At 43.3% G+C, this 18,910-nt stretch overlaps 1 protein-coding gene across 4 annotated transcripts in view; it reads right to left on the reverse strand.

The window, feature by feature from the left end:
• The window catches only part of PRICKLE2 (prickle planar cell polarity protein 2), a 369,208-nt gene that overhangs the window by 102,162 nt on the left and 248,136 nt on the right, over positions 1 to 18,910 (reverse strand). For all 4 annotated transcript variants that reach the window (XR_008913354.1, XM_001371584.4, XM_056804373.1 and 1 more), the window contains one exon: positions 8,125 to 8,308. Coding sequence is in view for 3 of the 4 variants with exons in the window: in XM_001371584.4 (XP_001371621.2) it covers positions 8,125 to 8,308 (184 nt within the window). In the remaining variant the exon portion in view is untranslated. The remainder of the gene's footprint in view (positions 1 to 8,124; positions 8,309 to 18,910) is intronic.

Raw genomic sequence — 18,910 nt, forward strand, 5'->3', positions numbered from 1 at the left:
TAAGCCACAGTAAGTGTTTAACGATTTACTGACACCAGGCAGGTGAGGGGTTGATCGTTCCCGGATGACAAGGGCACAGAGACCAATACCATCTTCACCAACATTGAAGCCTCCTTTTCAGGGCCTCCTGGAGGGCAGTCTTCTCTTTCTTCCCTCCTCCCTCATCCCTAGGTCTGGGAGAGCCTTCACACGAATCCCATTCTCCTTGTAGTTTGGTCCTGGCTGGGTTTGTTGTTTGATGCTGCAATAACGTGTGATGAAGCAAGCCTTGCCAATACTCCTTCTCTCTCCTTTGAGTCATTGGGAGGGTGGCCACGCCGTGGTGTTTGGTTCAGCCCAGCAATCTTGAGGACAGTGATGGCATAAGCTCCTACTTACAGAGCAACCACAGACTGACGCTAACACAGTAGTAGGGCTGTTAAGGCAGAAAAATCGAGCAGGAGTCCAAACCTTCTACAATAGCAGGCTGAATGTGAGTCAAGCCTGAGTCAGAATGCTTGCTTTTCGAACACACATTCATTTTTTCAAGGTTATGTCTGTCTGATCTGAAGTTGTTGTCATCTGTCCTTCTATTAAGGAAAAGTCAAAGTGGAAAACATTTTCAAGTTAAGTCTTTTGGACAAGAAATACAGGGTTTGCCAATTGCCAATGAGTTCAACAACCTTTCCTTATCTTACATTAGGACAGCTGCCATGGCTGTCTGTTCGCAGAAAAGAAGTTCCGGTACCTCACAAGTGGGATCAGACATATAAATGGAAAGGATGTCAGACACCACCAAATCTTCCCTTTAGAGCAGGAAGGGCTTTCAGAAGTCACCTGGTCTAACACCCTCATATGACAAATGAGGAAACTAAGGCTCATAGGACAGCTAGGTGGTATGGCAGATAGTGTCTAACCAGGAATCAGGAAAACTATGACCTTAGACACTTACTAGCTGTGTGACCCTGGACAAGTCACTTCACCCTGGTTGCCTCAGTTTCCTCATCTGTAAAATGAGCTGGAGAAGGAAATGGCAAATTACTCCAGTATCTTTGCAACAACAACAACAAAAAACCAAATAGGGTCATAAAGAGTCAGATATGACTCAAATGGAGGTCAAGTGGTTTGCCCAAGGTCTTGCTGCTAGTAAGGGACATAGCAGGGATTTGAATTTGAATTGCAGCTCCAAACCCAGCTGGCCCTTTAACCACACACTTTGTTGCCTCTTAAAATGGAAATATAATATTCCTTCCTGCTGCTGGTAACGGAAATTGAATACTGTGATGTCTGGAAATGAAATATTACGGGAAGAATCCTGGATCAGAACTCTGAAGACCTGAGTTCAAATATTGTCTTGGCTGCTTAAAAGCAGGCGTATGGTTCTGGAGAAGACCTTTAATTCATTCAACCAACAGTTATGTAAGACCCTGTACAAGGAGACACTGTGCTACCCAACTGGAAGAGGAAGACAAATGAAAACTTGCTATTGCCCTTAAAAAGTTTACATTCTCTTTTCAGGTAAGTAGATACATAAATCCAAGGTAACTGAAGAAGGAAAGAACAGATGTACCCTGAAGAAGGTGGCACCTTCACCTAGCGTAGAAGAAGCTGCAAGGATTTCAGTAAACAGACAGTTGAGAAGTAGTACATTGAAGGCAGGGGACAGCCTGGCCAAAGGCTAGAAGTGCCAAGTTACTGGCCATTTTGAACCCAGAATAGGTGTGAAGAAGAAGAAGGCAATGAGTTTGAGGGGAGAAGGCTTTCAGGGCTTGGGTAAAGAGGTTGAATTTGTATCCAAGAGATAATGGAATGGGGGGAGGGGGATTGTTGAACAGGGATAGAACACATTTCTGTGACTTAGAAAGATTCTTCAGACAGTTGTGTGTGACACACATTTGGAGAGGGTCAAGACCAGAAGCCAGAAGACCAATTAGGAGGGTGCCAAAGTAGTTCGGAAGAGAGGTGATACAGCCCTGAACTAGGGAGGTGGCCATGAATCCAAGGCACATAGAGCTGCATGATATGCTGGAAAATTTGGAGTCATAGGACCTGAATTGAAATCCAGCCTCTGTTACTTAATACCTATGAAGACTTGGATAAGATTTTTGTACCTCTGTTTCCTCATTTGCAAAATGAGAGTTTTAGATGGCTTCTAAGGTTCATTTCCTTGCTAGGTCTATCAACTTATATGTAAACTACATTCACACAACACACTGTCATGTAGTGGGCAGAAAGCTGGTCTTGGAATCAGACAAATCTAAATCCTTCCTCTAATGAATCCTCGCTATCTATCGGACACTCCCTTACCCTCTAAGTGCCTCAGGCTACCACTCTTCTTTCAAACTATAAGTTTCAGAGGTGACATCAGTCACTCTGTTGTGATGGAAGGCATTTCCTCACCAGGTATCCCCTGTCCCGTGAAATCACGACTCGTGAAATTATGAGTCTGATTCGAATCAAATAAACCAACACTGTGATGTTCCACACATCACAGGGTGTTTTGAGGATCCAATAAGATAATGTATGCAAAACATTTTTTGTTACACAAATGTATGCTTATCATCATTGCCTACTACAGCACCATTCCACGTGAAGGAGAAGACACGAACATTAGCAGACTGAGGACTTGGATGTTCACATCGGAACATCCTGCTCCTGCTCAAAGACTCACAGACATGGGATATATTTGAAGGGTTCCCACATCTTTGGGGGATGCAATCTGCCTTGACTTTGGATGCTCCAGGCAAACTGTGCTGGGAATTAAAGAAGACAGAAGACCAAAGTGAGAAGGAAGCTTGAAAGTACACACAGAAGGCTGGCCACCCACACCCTGGTCCTTACTCCACGTACTTCCTTTGAAACACAGAGGAAAATTGTGGCACCCGACACTCCCCTTGCTCAGTGCAGACACAGACATGGGGAAATATCACCCTGTGCTTTGCTAAATAAACACATCAGTAGCAACGTCAAGGCAACCACCACATGAAGATGAGTTTCTTTCTTGGTCTGCCCAGAAGCAGTCACCTGGCACAGCACCTCTTTTCCTCCAGGTAATAATGATGAGAAAAGGAGCCGCCTCACCATTTTTATAGGGTTCTTAACCTTATAAAGCTCTTTTGTCACCATTATCTCCTTATAAAATTATCATACCTGTGGTATTGGTTGGGTAAAAATTATTGCATCCATCTGATGATCAATGGAGAAACAGAGGGCCAGGGAGGAAAATGACAATGTCCTAATCACTGGCCAAATTGGAGGAAGAACTCTGGGTCTCCTGATTACTAGCCCAAGCACATTCTCTTGCAAACACAAGATTTGAAGAGATGCAAATTAAATTAAAATGGCTTTTCTTCCCTTGCTTTTTAGACTAATCACCTGAAACCACATCCAATTTACAAAGATGAGATTGGTTATCCACTGAGCCAAGAACATCTCATTCTTTCTTTCCTGGCATCATCTGTAAGACATGCCAAACTCCTAAGATCATACGGTTATCAGATTTCTCAACTGAAAGGAACCTTAGACATCATCTAATTCAATTCCTCTATTTTACAGATTAAGAAACTGAGACCCAGAAGACTAAAGTATAAGCCCAGAAGTATAAGTCCAGAATTCAAATTCATGTCAAAGGATCATAGATTTTGAGCTGGAAGAGACCTTAAAGGATGAAAACAACCCCCCTCCTCACTTTATAGAAAAGTAAGCTGAGGCCCATGTGATCAGGACAAGGTTACAGAGGGAGTAAGTGGAAGAGGTAGGATTAGAATCCTCTGGCTTCTAGATCAGTGCTCTTTCCAGCGGTTCACACTCCCCTTTTAAGGTAGTTAGGATGTCAAAATCCTGAAGGCAAAGCTTTTTTTTAACTTTTAGCTTTGCAATACCTATGATTAGCACAGCTTCTTGTACATTGTAGGTAGGCACTTACAAGTCTGTTGACTTATTAACAAAATGACCTATTGGGACTGATGGGTCCTCATGAAAAAAATGTTCCTCATCTATCTTTAATTGAGATCACATCCATGAATAGAAATTTGCCCTGAAGGGCCAGCATTAGCTTTCATGATGGGGCTTCTCAGAAGAAAGAGAATGGTGAAAATCACCAGAAGGTATGTCTTAACCCTTGGATAAAGCAATGATAGGAAAGATTTCTTACAAAAATTATAACACATTTGCAATGTGTTTTACACTAATAAAGCCTTTATATTTTGCCTCCAGCAAATGGTAGCTTAATATATTCACCCACCATTCCTCCTGCCAGGGAGGGGGATGCTCCCAAAAAACATCCAACTAAAAGGAAGGTATCAGAGCAGGAGGCAAAGTGTGGAATCAAAGCTTTAGGGGACTCAGTGTTCTAATCTTAAACTTACAACAGAGCTGTCTTTAAATTCATAACCAGTCCCATCAGTGCTAGAATTAAAAAAAAAAGAAATGGAGCTGGCAGTTTCCTTTCTACAATGACATCCTTCAAGCTTTCTTAGTAAGCTGATATTTCATTAGGCGAGTACACAGCCCCTTGATTGGCATCAAGAGAGTCTTGTCTCTCTGTAGGACAATTTCCGTTTCTCATTGCTTGTATTTTATTGATTTGAGTAAGGCTAAGAGTAAGGAAGAAGAGAAAAAGAGAGATTTCTTTCCAATCTGAAAGGACAATAGAAAGAACCATCAAAGATGGGAACACTGTCTCCTTTGGCACCATTCACCCAGTTTATTTGATGGCATGAATCATCCTCCCTCAAAACAAGCCTGTGAAAGATCGGCTTTATTTCCACTCATCAGTATAATACGAGTAGAAGGCTCCCCAACCTCCAAATGGCATGTATACACTCTTCGAATTGATAGAGTCAACTGATGATGATCCTAAGTTTCCCAGTTACCTGTAATTATGGCCCAGGATGAGTGGCAAGCTTGTTCTTGAGCTGAGGAGGAAGTACATTTGTAATGAGGATAGAGTGATCAGGGCGGCTTTGTACCAAGATACCAATATCTAGTAAAGTGCTTTTTTCTCTCTGCAGCGGCCCAGAGACTGCCATTACTGTTCTTTACAAAGAAATAAGAAGAAATAAAGCTGAAAAGGCAGTTAAAGTCCCACTCCCTCACTTGACCCCTGGCCAACAGCCCCAGGAGCCCATTTTCATAGTCCTTTCTTCCCTTCCCAACCCAGAATCTCTAGGAGATGGGCTGGCCCCTCTCTTGGCATGGCTACACCTGTAAGCAGTCCTGCCTCCACTACCATCCTCTCTCTTCTAATATTTTTGCCCCAGGGGAAAGCTTTCCTTCCTACCACTCCAGAAAGGAGTAAGGAGTAGGAAAGATAAGCCAAGAATTTGACATTCATGTCAAACAAATTACTGTTCTCAGAGAAAAAGAAATCAGCGGTGGCTTTCTGGGCAGCGGAAGATGAGGGAATCCAGAAAAGCTAGGGGACCCACCTCGTAGGAGGTCGTGTCCTAGAGGTGAACAGGAAGGGGGTGGGAGACTTCTAGATAGTGCAAAAAGAGTGAGTGTTTAAGGAAAATGTGTAGGTGAACTCAGGATGGAAAATAATATTGAGAGAAGTTATTGGGCTCATAGGGCATAACAACCCTACCACCATTGCTCACTCAACTCTTCATTCAATTCATTACATGCTGTGCACTTACCATGTGCAAAGCATTGGGCATACGAAGACTAAAGGGAATAGTTGCTGCCCTCAAGAAGGTTATATTCTACCACAAGTGGTGTATACGATGGAAATAGTAGAGGAAATGGGAGGTCAGCTGAGAAGGAAGATCAAGAACACTTGGGAAGATCATAAAATCCTTAGAGGGGAAAGTCACAGTGGCTAGGAGCAAGACAGATGTATTGAGAGATGAAGATAAAGGAGTGGGTTCTAGACTTGGGGAGAATCTGGAAATGAGAAAACCAGGGGAAGAGTCATCCTATGAAAGAAACCTTAGAACATTATCCTTGGCCCCAGTGGCAGGACCAGGGAAAACAAAGATTGTGGAAACTGAAAAGAAGAGAATGTTGGTCTGAAGTGAAGGAACACTATGTCTGCCCTACAGTGAAATGGATTTATCATTAGAAATCTTCAAGGAAGGATCACTTGATGAATGAACACTTCCTGGGAATGGGAAGGAGAGGGGATTTTTCCTCAAGTCCAGGCTGGATTAATTAGGTGTCACTCTGTGGCTGAGAAGTGATCTACCTAAGCTCAGCCAGGAAGGCAATGATGGGACAGAGGCTTGAGAATGAATGCTTTACTCAAAGACTCTTACAGAACACAGAGGCAAGACTGAACCAATTTGGGCTGTAGGTCTTAGTGAATAGTGTTGGACTTGGGAGTCAGGAAAGCCTGGGTTCAAATCCTATTTTCAACATTTATTAGGTTATCAAGCACCACAGACTGGGAGTTGGAAGGGACTCCAAAGAGATCATCTAGTTTAATTCCTTTCTTTTAGAGAAGAAGAAACGGAATCCCAAGGCAGTTAAGTGACATAGCAGATAGAGCACTGTGCCCAGATTCAAATCCAGTCTCACTTATTACTCATGTGATCCTAGGCAAGTCACTTCACATTTCTTCATGTGTAAAATGGATCTAATAATAATAGTAGCTCACAGAGTTGTTGTGAGAATCAATTATGGTAATAGTTGTAAAGTGTTGCCTGTAACACATAATAAATGCTTGTTTCCTTCCTTCTTTATTGATTTGTCCAATGACACAAATAAGAACTAGAATTCAAACATGGGTCCTCATTCACTAAATCCAATACTTCTTCTACCATAAGCAAAGGGTGAGTGGGAATGTCTATGTAGCCTCCCAGAAGTTCCTGGAACTCCTTAGCATCTGCCCAACTGTTTACTATATTCCTGGCCAGAAGTCATCAATCAACAACCATTTATTAGGTAACTACAATGTGCCAGACCCTGGGGTTACAAACACAAAGAGGAAGCATCCCTGCCCTCAAGGACCCTCCAATTTATTGGATGAATCCATGTGTACACATATACATAAAATGTGTATGTGCCCAATACACACAAAATAGATATAAGGTAATGGGAAGGAGAGCCACCACAGCCTGGGAGATCAAGGAAGCCTTTGAGTAGGAGGCAGAGCTTCAGTGGAATGTAGAAGGAAATTGGGAATTTTAAGAGGCTGAGGGGAGGTGGGAATACATTCCAGGCCTAGAGGACAGGCCAGACAAAGGCAGGAAATTCAGTGATGTGAATGAATAACAGCAGAAATATTGATTTGGCTGAATCGAAGAGGCAAAGGAGCAAAGTATACTAAGACTAATTTACATTGGAGTCAGATCCTGAGGGGCTTAAAATACCAAACACAGGAGTTTATCTTTGATCCTAGGGACCTTTGGGGAATGTTGACTGAAAAAGTGAATTTGGATGATTTCCCAGGTACACCTTTCTGAATTTCAGTTACCACATCTGAAAAATGGGTACCATACCATCTAAAGTACCTACCTCATTGGGATATTGCACAAGGCTCTGATTTGATAAAATACAACTTTAAGATCTTCAAAGCTCAATAAAAATGTCAGTTATTAATATTATTATTACAGTTTCATGGTGATAGATGGAATCCCTAGTGCCAAAATATGTAAAATCAGGATTTGTGTGTCAGTGAAGAATGCAGGGGGAAAAAGCGAGAAACTATAACTGAGTTCCTTTAATCAAACCAATGATATTTACAGCCTGTGGGGGGTGCCAAAATGTTCTAGGAAATGCCGAAGTCTCTGTGAGTCAAGTCCAGCCAAGCTCAATATTTCAACACGGGGGCACAATCTCTGGAAAGAACAAGGTTACACTTTCCCATTCCCCTCTGGAAACGAGCCTTCCCCCAAAGCTCATAGCTGAACTCTCAGACAATGTCACATCTTCAAAAATGCGGTTTGCCCATCTAAAAGCTGCAGGTCTGGGCCCGACCTTCCTCGGAGAAGGAGCTCCAGCCCTCCTCCAAATGTACCCTTGAAGAGGCGATGTGCTCATCTCAGTCTAAGGCTCTTCTCTTCCCACTTAGCCTCCCCAACAGCACCCAGAGCAGAGCTTTCAAACAAGAGAGCCAAGCCTTGATTATTCCTGGCAGGAAGGTCATGCCGAGTTACCAAGAAATAAAGGAAAGACAATCCCCCAACAAACGGGGAATGTTACCTGTTCGGGCTTCAGCCCCGGTGGGACCCAGGCGTACTCCTCCAAGGCACAGCCCGAGTCATCGTCGGAGGTCGAGTTCCTCTGGAAATCAAACATGAGCTTGCTGACCGTCTTCTCCATTTCCAAAGGCATCACCGTCACGATGTGCTCCTCCTGGGGACACTTGCAGTGCAGACAGATCTTCCTGTAAGCAGAAAGGGAGGCTCGGTGAGTGAGCATGGAAGGAGGAAAGAAACCATTTTCAAGAGGGCTGCCAATCACCAAAGCTCCAATCTTGAACTAAAAACATTCTTTGGCAACATGCCTCTGGCAGGGCCCCAGAGCATCCCAAACAATGTTCTCTTGCAGAATGTGTGTGTACGCCTTCCGTGATGGGAATGGAAACACACGCCCATGTGCAGGCAGCCCTGGCGGGTCACAGGCCAGGCAAAAGGGGAGGAGGGAGGGAATGAGCATTTATGAAGCACCTACTATGGGCCAGCCACTGGGCTAAGCACTTTACAAACATTATCTCATACTGGCTCCAACCCTGGGAGGTAGAGGGGCTGTTATTATCCCCACTGTACAGTTGATAAAACTGAGGCAAACAGACTAAATGACTTGCATAAGATTCTACAACTAGTAAATCTCTGAAGTTGGATTTGAACTTGTCTTCTGACTCTCAGCTCATTACTCTGTGGACTGGGCCACCTTGCTGCTCAAGACTGTCAGAGTTACTTGAAAGTAGACTTGGCTTCCCTTCTATGGGGTTTCCCTGGGGAGGGAGGAGGAAAAAGAGAGACAGACAGACACACAGAAAGACAGACAGACAGAGACAGAGAGACAGAGACAGAGTGTGTATTTTTTATCTGGGTAGAAAGTTGATTTCCTGTAAAGAGTTAAAGTATAAACTCACTGATAGTAATCCAAAAGTTAAATATTTACCAGAAGAAATTACCAATAAACTTGATATTCACTTCATTATTTTTAATAATAGTAATAATAATAATGATAATAATAATGGCAACAATGAAACAACATAACAAAAGAAGGGATATATATTCACTTCATGATTTTTAATACTAGTAATAATAATAATAATGATAATAAAAATGGCAACAATGATGATAAGGAGGAAACAACATAACAAAACAAGGGATGTATAATGGTTAGTGCTGGTCTCAGGAGGCCTTGGGTTCAAATCTTGTCTCTAACACATCCTGATGCTGACTCTATGACCTTGGCAAGTGACCCCACTTCTATAGGCCCAGGCAACTCTATGGGTTATAGGGCAGCTGTTGGTCTGCATTGGCAGAGGGAATTTCTTCATTGGCAGTTGCTTATGCCAGAGGAACAAGTATAACAACAAACAATAACAGTATCCACAACCAGAGAGTGTGGCAAAGGGCAGAAAGCATCATCCTTGGACCCTGGAAGGAAGGTCGAGCATTTAGTAAGTGCCTGCTATGCCAGGCAGAGAGCTGAGCACCCTACCTCATTTGATCTCGGATACATCACTTAACCTTCCAGGAATCTAGGCAACAACTTGAGACTGAGTTACAGACAATGTTGCCAGGCCACCTCAGTGGAGGGTTAGTTAACATCAGTGGAGGAAGTTCCCATGGCAACAATTCTCCACACCAATGAAATTGTTGGTCCAGACTTTTCAAAACATGATCAGCATCATTATTATTCTGTTGATGGCCATATATATGAGGTCACACACACACACACACACACACACACACACACACTCTTATTTATTTATTGCTTTTATGACTCTCCTAAAGATTTTATTGATTTCAAAAAAATCAATCATTTAATCTCCCTGTACAATAATCCATCAGAAATTAAATTTAAATGGATCATAATAAAATAGTGACTTGTCCCATAAGTTTCTTTCCTCTTTCTTCTTCTTCTTCAAGAAGAAAAAGAATGAGGAAGAGGAGAAGGAAAGAGAGGCAAAGAAGGTAAAAGAGAATCTTGGCTACAAAGAAGAGCTAAGAGCATTGCCTGCCTCCTTTCCTTTGGGAAAGTGGGGACACACAGATATAAATACTGCCTGTAAGTCAGATTCTAGGGAGTTGATTGGTTTTGATGAATGCTTTATCCTTTTTCTTCTTTAAAAACTCTTTGGCTTGAGGAATGGCTGTGGAAAAGGAGAAGGGTACTGAGGGAAATGTGGGGCATCTAAAAATAAAAGATATCAATAAATCCATTTTAAAAACACAACAATAGGAATCACTGATTTTTGTGTGATGCTTTGTTTGAGGCAGCATGGCATACTATATAGAAAATCAGCCTAAAAGTCATTAAGACATGGGTTCAAGCCTGTGCCTTGGACATATATATATATATATATATATATATATATATACTGGCTCTAGGTAACTTCATAAAGCTAAATTGTAGAGAAGGTACCAACCTCCATCTATAGAAGACAGAGTTTCCTTACCTGGAGTTCCCTATAGCAGAAAATTCAAAAGTCTAGACCTATCTGTATCCCTATATAATGCTTTAAAGTTTTTATAAGTGCTTTATAGATATGATCTCATTTGACCCTTCCAACATCCCAGTAACATGTAAACTAGAGAATTTTCCTTCATTTCCACCTTTTTTTGGTCCAGACTTCTTGGTGTGCAAATTGCCAATGCCCAGCCAAACCGCATATGAGCATTATATTTAGATGTTTGCCTGAGAGTGGAGGGACCACTGGATGGCTCAGTGGATCAGTGGATAAAGCATGAGACATGAACACAATAAGTCCAAGGTTCAAATCTGGCCTCAGGCACTACCTAGTTGTGAGACCCTGGGCAAGTCACTTAACCACAATGGTCTAACCCTTATTGCTCTTCTGCCTTGGAACAGATATGCCCATTCTACAAAAGAAGTTAAGGGGTTTGAGAGAGAGAGAGAGAGAGAGAGAGAGAGAGAGAGAGAGAGAGAGAGAGAGAGAGAGAGAGAGAGAGAGACAGACAGACAGAGAGAGAGAGACAGACAGAGACAGAGACAGAGAGAGACAGAGACAGAGACAGAGACAGAGAGACAGAGACAGAGAGAGACAGAGAGAGAGACAGAGACAGAGACAGAGAGAGACAGAGAGAGAGAGAGAGAGAGAGACAGAGAGAGAGAGAGAGAGAGAGACAGAGAGACAGAGAGACAGAGAGAGACAGAGAGAGAGAGAGAGAGAGAGAGAGAGAGAGAGAGAGAGAGAGAGAGAGAGAGAGAGAGAGAGCAAGCGAGAGAGAGCTGAAAGGGATCTGGATACAATAATTAAGTGAGTGACATTCCCATTTAAGTGAGTGAAAAGCAGAGAGGTTTCTTCCCCTAAATTAGACAGGATTCTCTTAGAAAAGAAATGTCTATCTCCATTTCAGAGACCTGGAGATTTGAAATCCTAATTAGAAACTCAATTGTTCTCTCTACTCTAATCATTTTTACATATCCAGGAAGGCCATGCATCTGTGAGTTTCAAGCAAAGGTACATAAAGATACAATTCCTTCCCAGAACTGAGTTTTCTCTTTTAAGGTTACCATCTGTTCCCTCCTCTATGGGCACAAAAATGAAGCTATATAAATACTGATGCAAGCATCAGGAAACACACACACACACACACAATTCTTTTACCTCCAAACAAAACGGGCAGGGACAACTACAAAAGAATAAATGGTTCAATTTCTTTGGCTAATGGGGGAGCCTTCTAAGCCATCCATCCCAAGCACCCTGGATCTAGGTTTGCACCTAAGTTTCCACTTTGCCCTTTACAGCACAAGAATGTACTTCAGGAAAAAAAAAGTCAGGAGGTTCCACTGAGCCAGACCACAGAGCCCTGCCAGATTCTCTCATTTCCTGCTTTCCATCAGATCTAAGACGCCCACAGCCCCAAAACACACTGTATGTCTGGTTTGCATCTACCAAGTCAAAGGGGCTCAGTCTGGCCTCTGGCTGTTACCTTCAAAAATAATCACAGCGTAATTTAATGGGAACGCTTTAATTAATCAGCTACTGTGAAGAGGCCAGGGCTGCCGAGAAGCTTTCACAGAGTTTCTTATTTGAGTTTATGACTTGAGGAAAAAGAGCTCAACGTGTGTTGAAGTTAATTTTACTAAGCTATTCAGTGACTAATGCGTTTTTTTTTACTAGAAAAATCACACATTTATTTTCATAAAACTTAAAGCAATTCTACCCAGTGCGATCCCCAGAATATCCATCAAGGAGCCTCATTTATACAGCAAGACAGGGAACAGCAAAATATTTAAAGTTGGAGGAACTAACAAAATAAACTGAAACATCAGGAGAAAGAAAAAAAAACACAACCTGGAAGAAATAAGCCCCAGAATTTGAGAATCAGACAGAGAGAGCACTAATCTCAAATTCATGGAAGGAAAGTACTCGAAGGGGCACAAGCGTCCACTAACCGCACAGATGAACACTGCTAGATACCACACTCCAAGAAGGAGAGTGCCACATTCCTGGCTCAGTGGGCCCTGGCCCGGGCTGCCAATCTCAGCATATTGGCAAGGGGGCTGAGGGGGGAGAGAAGAGGAGGAAAACGAGAAAACTTTCAAGGCATCCGCAGGCCAGATCAGACGCCTCAGCGGTTGTCAATGCACAACTTGCCTCTCAGAGTCATTTCTCTGCATCTGTGGGGTGAGAAGTGAGTTCTGAAGCAATCAATGCAAGATGTTCTCCCCACCACCTGACTGAGCAAAAGGATTCTATTTTAAGCTGTTGAGATGGCTTGGAGCTCTGTCGACCTTGAGTCTTAGTGGTCTCTGCTTGGAAAGATTCCACCAATAGGAGAGCAGCCCCTGGAACAGGGAGCAGCTTATCTTGGGCTCAACACATACAGAAATACGCACACATACATGTATGTATATATGTATGCTGCATGTTGCATAAATATACATAAACGTGTATGGATAGATAGATTGATGGATAAAGAGACAGATAAATTGATCATCAGATAAAGAAAGAGACTGATCAAAAGATGGATAAATTGAAAGGAAAGAGAGAAGGAAGGGAGGGAGGATAGAAAAAAGGAAGGAAGAAAGGAAGGGAAAGGAGGAAGGAAGGGAGGGAGGAAGGAAGGAACGAAGGAAGGAAGAAAGGAAGGAAGGAACGAAGGAAGGAAGGAATGAACAAATGAACGAATGAACGAATGAAGGAACAATGGAAGGAAGAACGAAGGAACGAAGGAAGGAACGAAGGAACGAAGGAAGGAAGGAAAGAGGGAAGAAAGGAAGGAAAGAGGGAAGAAAGGAAGGAAAAAAGGGAGGGAGGGATGAAAGGAAGGAACAAACAAACAGATGAAGAGATTAATTTAGGACTCATTACCCTAAGAAAAAAGCAAACTGAAACAGGAAGAACACTAACACCCTTAAAGGATCCTTTTCCTCTCTCTATCTGTCCTCTCATTTACAAACTTCCCTAAATAGACTGAAAGCTTCTTGAGGAAAAGAACCATTTCTTTTGTGCCTTTGTCTCTCCAGTGTCCAGCACAGTGTGGGTACATAGTAGATATTAAATAAACCTAGCTAAGTGATTAGTAAGATAAATAGGAAAGCCATTAGCATTTGCTAATAATAATAATAATAACATTATTATTATTATTATATAATATTTTTATCAACTATTTCTCCTTAGGATATTTCCTATGGAGAGCCAAGCTGGTATTGTCCGTTGTATGCTTGACTTAGGAGTCAAGAAGACTTGGGTTCAAATTTCCCTTCTGACACAAGTTGGAGGATACAGTCACTTAAACTATATCTCTCTGCCTCGAATTTCTCATAAATAAAATAGGGGAAGGGGAGGCGGTTGAACTTTGTGGCCCATCAGATCCCTGGCAGCCCTTCATCTGTGATCCTCTCTCTGTTTGAGCAGTAGAATGTAACGTCCTTTTCGTTGTCTAGCACACAGAGCAGGTATTTAAGAAAGGGATGTCAGCTGATTGGAGAGATATACCCACAGTTAAAGAAATCAGGAGTCCTGGACATAATGGCGCTTTCTCTAGGATGCTCTGGAGAGGGGCTAGTGTGTTTACTTCCAATTACCCAAAGTCCACAGCAAAACCAAGATGTTCACTGGTTTTGGCAGAAGTCAAGCTTTGACGTCCAGTAGCCCAGTAGCAGTGATTCTTCCTTTTGTTGCAATGACTGCAGCTTTTCCTTGAAACACAGTGAATTCTGGGGAATGTGTGGATTGTGCTTTAGCTTGTATTTTTTAATAGACATTTGTGAAAATAGAAGTTGTTGGTAAGCAGGATTTCTTTTAAAAATCCTGGCAGAGAGCATGGATTTCATTCTGTCAGGGCTGACATTCTACCTGAACATAATTGGGTTTGTGAATGACAGATTTCCTAAGGAAAAGGCCATGATTCAGAGAAGACATTCAGCAGTCTCTTTGCCTCCTCACCTCCCCCCTCCAAAAGTCACAGCTATTATTCATTCACTTCTTCTTCAGAAAAACTATATCTAGCAATTACATGCAACGCTCAATAGCTGTAGGTACATGAGGACCTTGTCCAAAGGTCTCTGGCAGCCCCTTCGTGGTATACCCTAAAATCCGAACACTTGGAGATGGCAACTCCTAGTGGTACCCTTTCCAAAAGATGCCCTAGTCCCTCTGCTTCACTTCCACCAACATTTATTCCATCCCTGGGTGAGGGGACAAAAGACAAAAGCGAAGAGTTTATATTCATCTTTAGAGAGGTTTTGGCCCTCAAACTCCAAGTCCACCTACCTACGCTGCTTAGAGAGTCTTTGCAAAGACCACCTGAAGAGGTCATTCATCAGGTAACAAGCGAGAGGAGAAGCCAGAAAGAAAGGCGACGTGCCCTGGTACCAAACTCATTATCTGTTCCTGCTTTCAGCTTCCCCTACAGAAAGGGTTCTGCTAGACCGAGTTTAGAGTTGGCAGAGGTCACAAAAATGTAGCCCACTTTTGGACGCCGTGTTGGAGGGGTGGGGTGAGTGGGAAGGATGCTTAAAGATGAGTTCAAATTTCACAGACCACACACAATAAGAGGGAGAGAAACAACAATAGGCTCAGCCCAACATGGCCCAGATATGAAATAACTTGCCTGAAGCCACAGGGAATCCCAGAATCTGAGGGCATTGAGCGCAGGGTCAGGTACTTAAGGAATGCTTACTGACTGCCTATTGAGAGTAAGCAGTGAGAGAGTCCAGCCCATCCGTAAAAAGAAGCCCCCTCTACGAGACCCGAGGAATGGGCTCCTGGCCTCTGCTTGAAGACCTCCAACAAGAGCCCCCTCCACCTCCTGAACGCAGCCCATCGACTTCGGGGGAGCGCTCTCGCTGCGAGGCAGCCATTCCCAATTTCAAGCTGCATTTCAAGCCTCTTGGTAACTTTTACCACAGATTAGACGGGAGAGCCCCAATTCAAACCTTGCGCTTTGGGCTCCCCAACCAATCACCTTTTCTACTGTCCTACACGGAAACGGCCACAATCTTGAACCTCTTCTTTGCGAAGTGTTAGTTTATGGAGCCATATTTCAAATGTGAAGAAATCTGAGGTCAGATTTCATCCAAAGTGTTCCACCTCCCTGAACTCCAAGGAATGAGAGTCTGGCCTGCAAGGGGGCTGTAGTGTGCCAGGAAAACAAAGCTAACATTAACATGGAACAAATACACACTACACAGTCCAGAGAAATCGATCCTCCCGGGCCACGTAGCCACGGCAGCACACACACACACACACACACACACACACACACATACACACCAGGAAACTACACACAGACACACATGCACACATACACACCAGGAATCTACACACAGACACACACACACACCAGGAAACTCCACACAGACACACACACACACCAGGAAACTCCACACAGACACACACACACACCAGGAAACTACACACAGATACACAGACACACAGACGCACACATACACACCAGGAAACTCCACACAGACACACACACACACCAGGAAACTATACACAGACACACAGACGCACACATACACACCAGGAAACTACACACAGACACACACAGATACACACAGACACACACAGACACACGCACACATACACACCAGGAAACGACACACACACACATACACACCAGGAAACTCCACACAGACACACACACACATACCAGGAAACTCCACAGACACACAGACACACACATACACACACACATGCACACACACACAAACACACACACACAAGGACACTCCACACAGACATCCACACAGACACACAAACACATACACAGACACACACACCAGGAAACGCCACACAAGTTCTCTTGGGCGCTGGGGAGGCAAATGGTTAAGTCCCACAAGAAAAGTCACAGAGGATTTCTTGGTCTGAGCTGAGGCGCGGGGGCAATGGGAGCCTGAAGAGCTGGCTCCGGAGTGAATCTCTGGAAGTTAAAACATTGGTGTGCTGACTGTTTGGAGAATTCCTGATTCTTCCAGTAAAAGGATGGGGTTGTCCTGTGAGAGGCTAAAAAGGGCTGCTTTGGGGCTCAGTCCTCTCATTTTCCTCAAGATCGATGTCGGCCAAGGCCAAAGAACAGACTTAACGGAGCTGCAGTGCCTTCCCCAATTTGCTGCCTTTCTTTCTCCTTAGGATCAAAGATTAAGAGCTGGAAGGGAACCTCAGAGGCCCCTTCATTTTAGAGATGAGGAAAAGGAAGCCCAGGGAGGTTAAACAGCTTATGTAAGGAGGACAGTTAGATGATCAGCAGATGGAGAGCCATCTCTCAATCAGGACAGGGTGTCTTGGGTTTGAATCTGGCTTCAGACACTTCCTAGCATGGTGACCCTGGGCAAGTCACTAAACCCCCGATCACTGACCCTTACCATTCTTCTGCCTTGGGACCAAAATACAATATTGATTCTAAAGACAGATGGTAAAGGTTTAAAAAAAAAAGGCAAAACAAAAAACCAACCTACTTAAGATTCCAAGATCACGGAACTAGGGGAGTTTCCTAGTCTAGCTCCCTAGAGAAACTGAAGAGAAAAGGAGGCTAAATGACTTCTAAGGATCCTTGGAAAGGTTGTTAAGTATTAGAAGTGAGATTCAGATCCAAGTTTCTTTCTCCTTTTTAACACTAGCTGAAATCCCAAAGAGGGCATCAGAGTGGTAGAAAGGAGGGGAGGTCAGTCAGAATTACAGCTTCACAAGATGTCATGAAGTAAAGCACAGCATTCCAAAGTGTTTGAAAAAAGGAAAAACTGAGAGTGTGCCTCTCAAGGTAGTGAGCTCCTTGTCACTGGAGATATTCAGGCAGGTGCTGAATGGCCCCTTACTTATCAGAGATGTTTTAAAAGGGAATCATGGTAGGGTTTGGGATGGGGCAGAAACAGATCCTACTAAAGCACAGATCCTTGGACGATGACAATGTTATTCTGCTGCAGAAGCTCCCTCTTGCCTCAACGACAAATAAAAGAACTCTTTGGTTTGGCATATAAGCCCTTCACGATCTGGCTCCAGCTGGGCTCTCCAGGCTTAAGACACATCATTCCCTTTCAGCAATCTACATTCTGGCCCAATTAGCTTATTTGTTGTACCCCAAACATGACATTCCATCTTCTCTCTCCCCATACAGGCTATCTGCCATGCTTGGGACAGTCTCCTACCTCGATGCCAGTTCTTAGATGCTTTAGCTTTCTTCCAAGCTCAACTCAATCACCCTCCATATTTTTTGTAGACTAAAATGTGTTCATGTTGTTTTCTTCCAATAGGATATAATCTACCGGATAGCATGAAGTGTCTTGTTCTTATCTTTGTAGCCCTGGCACATAGAAGGAACTGAAGAACTGATATTGAACGAATGAACAAATGAATGAATGAATGAATGAATGGCTCCTTTCCAATTCTGGAATCCTGTATTTCCATGAGGTGCAGGCTTGGCTGACTCAGAGGTCAGCAAGGCTCTTTCTGGTCTCAGTCCACTTTAATACCCACCTTTACACAAAGGGCTGGGGTAGAGGTGACAAACAGGCTCCCACCCAACAGGAAATGAACTGGAAACCCATAGCAACTGTCCATTTTCAGACAGGATCACACCTCCTCACTGCTTTCTTTCCCTCAACATTTCCAGGAACCTGATTCTGTCCCCTCCTCCACCAAATCACAAAGATGCCAGTGGTTAGATAGAGATAAGCATAAATTCAAATCAGAGCAGGAAGCCAAACCTCTGCCTAAATGTTAGGAATTTTCATAGCTGGGGGCTCTGAGCTACTGTAATTGGAGATTTAACTTTTTTTTTTAATTTAACATGAACTCTAAAAAGTAGCAGAAGAGTAGACTACATGGACCTGAAGGGCCATTATGTGATTTTTTTAAAACTTAGCCAATTGTTATATTATGAGGTGGTTGTTTCTATTCCCAGGGACAAGGAGAAGAGCAGAGTGATCTGTATGGAAGGCCAACTGCCCCCTCTAGAGTGACACTCATAGCCACCAGTGGTATGTCTACTTGCTAGATTTTTCTTTCTGGGGTCAAAGAGAACAAGTCTAATCCCTCTTTAAATGCTTGGATACAGCTTCTGTTTACTTACTCCATATTAGCAGCCCATTGGAAGACCTCTGAACATACCCTGGGTCTCACTTTGCCTCTGGCTCCTTTAACATCCCTGCCTCCAGGGCCTGGCTTGCCCAGTAAGATTTTCCACTTGTTCTTTTGGATTAAATGTTGCTGAAATGGATGTGATTCCTCTCCACCGCCAAAGCTCTCCTGCACCCATTTTCTCCGTCTTTCATTGTGCCTGTACGTCCCTCAGGACGTAGAAACTCCTGGAGGGCAGGGGTCCTTCACTGGGAGGCT

This window comes from Monodelphis domestica, chromosome 7, assembly GCF_027887165.1.
Source record: "Monodelphis domestica isolate mMonDom1 chromosome 7, mMonDom1.pri, whole genome shotgun sequence".
Classification (NCBI taxonomy): Eukaryota; Metazoa; Chordata; class Mammalia; order Didelphimorphia; family Didelphidae; genus Monodelphis; species Monodelphis domestica.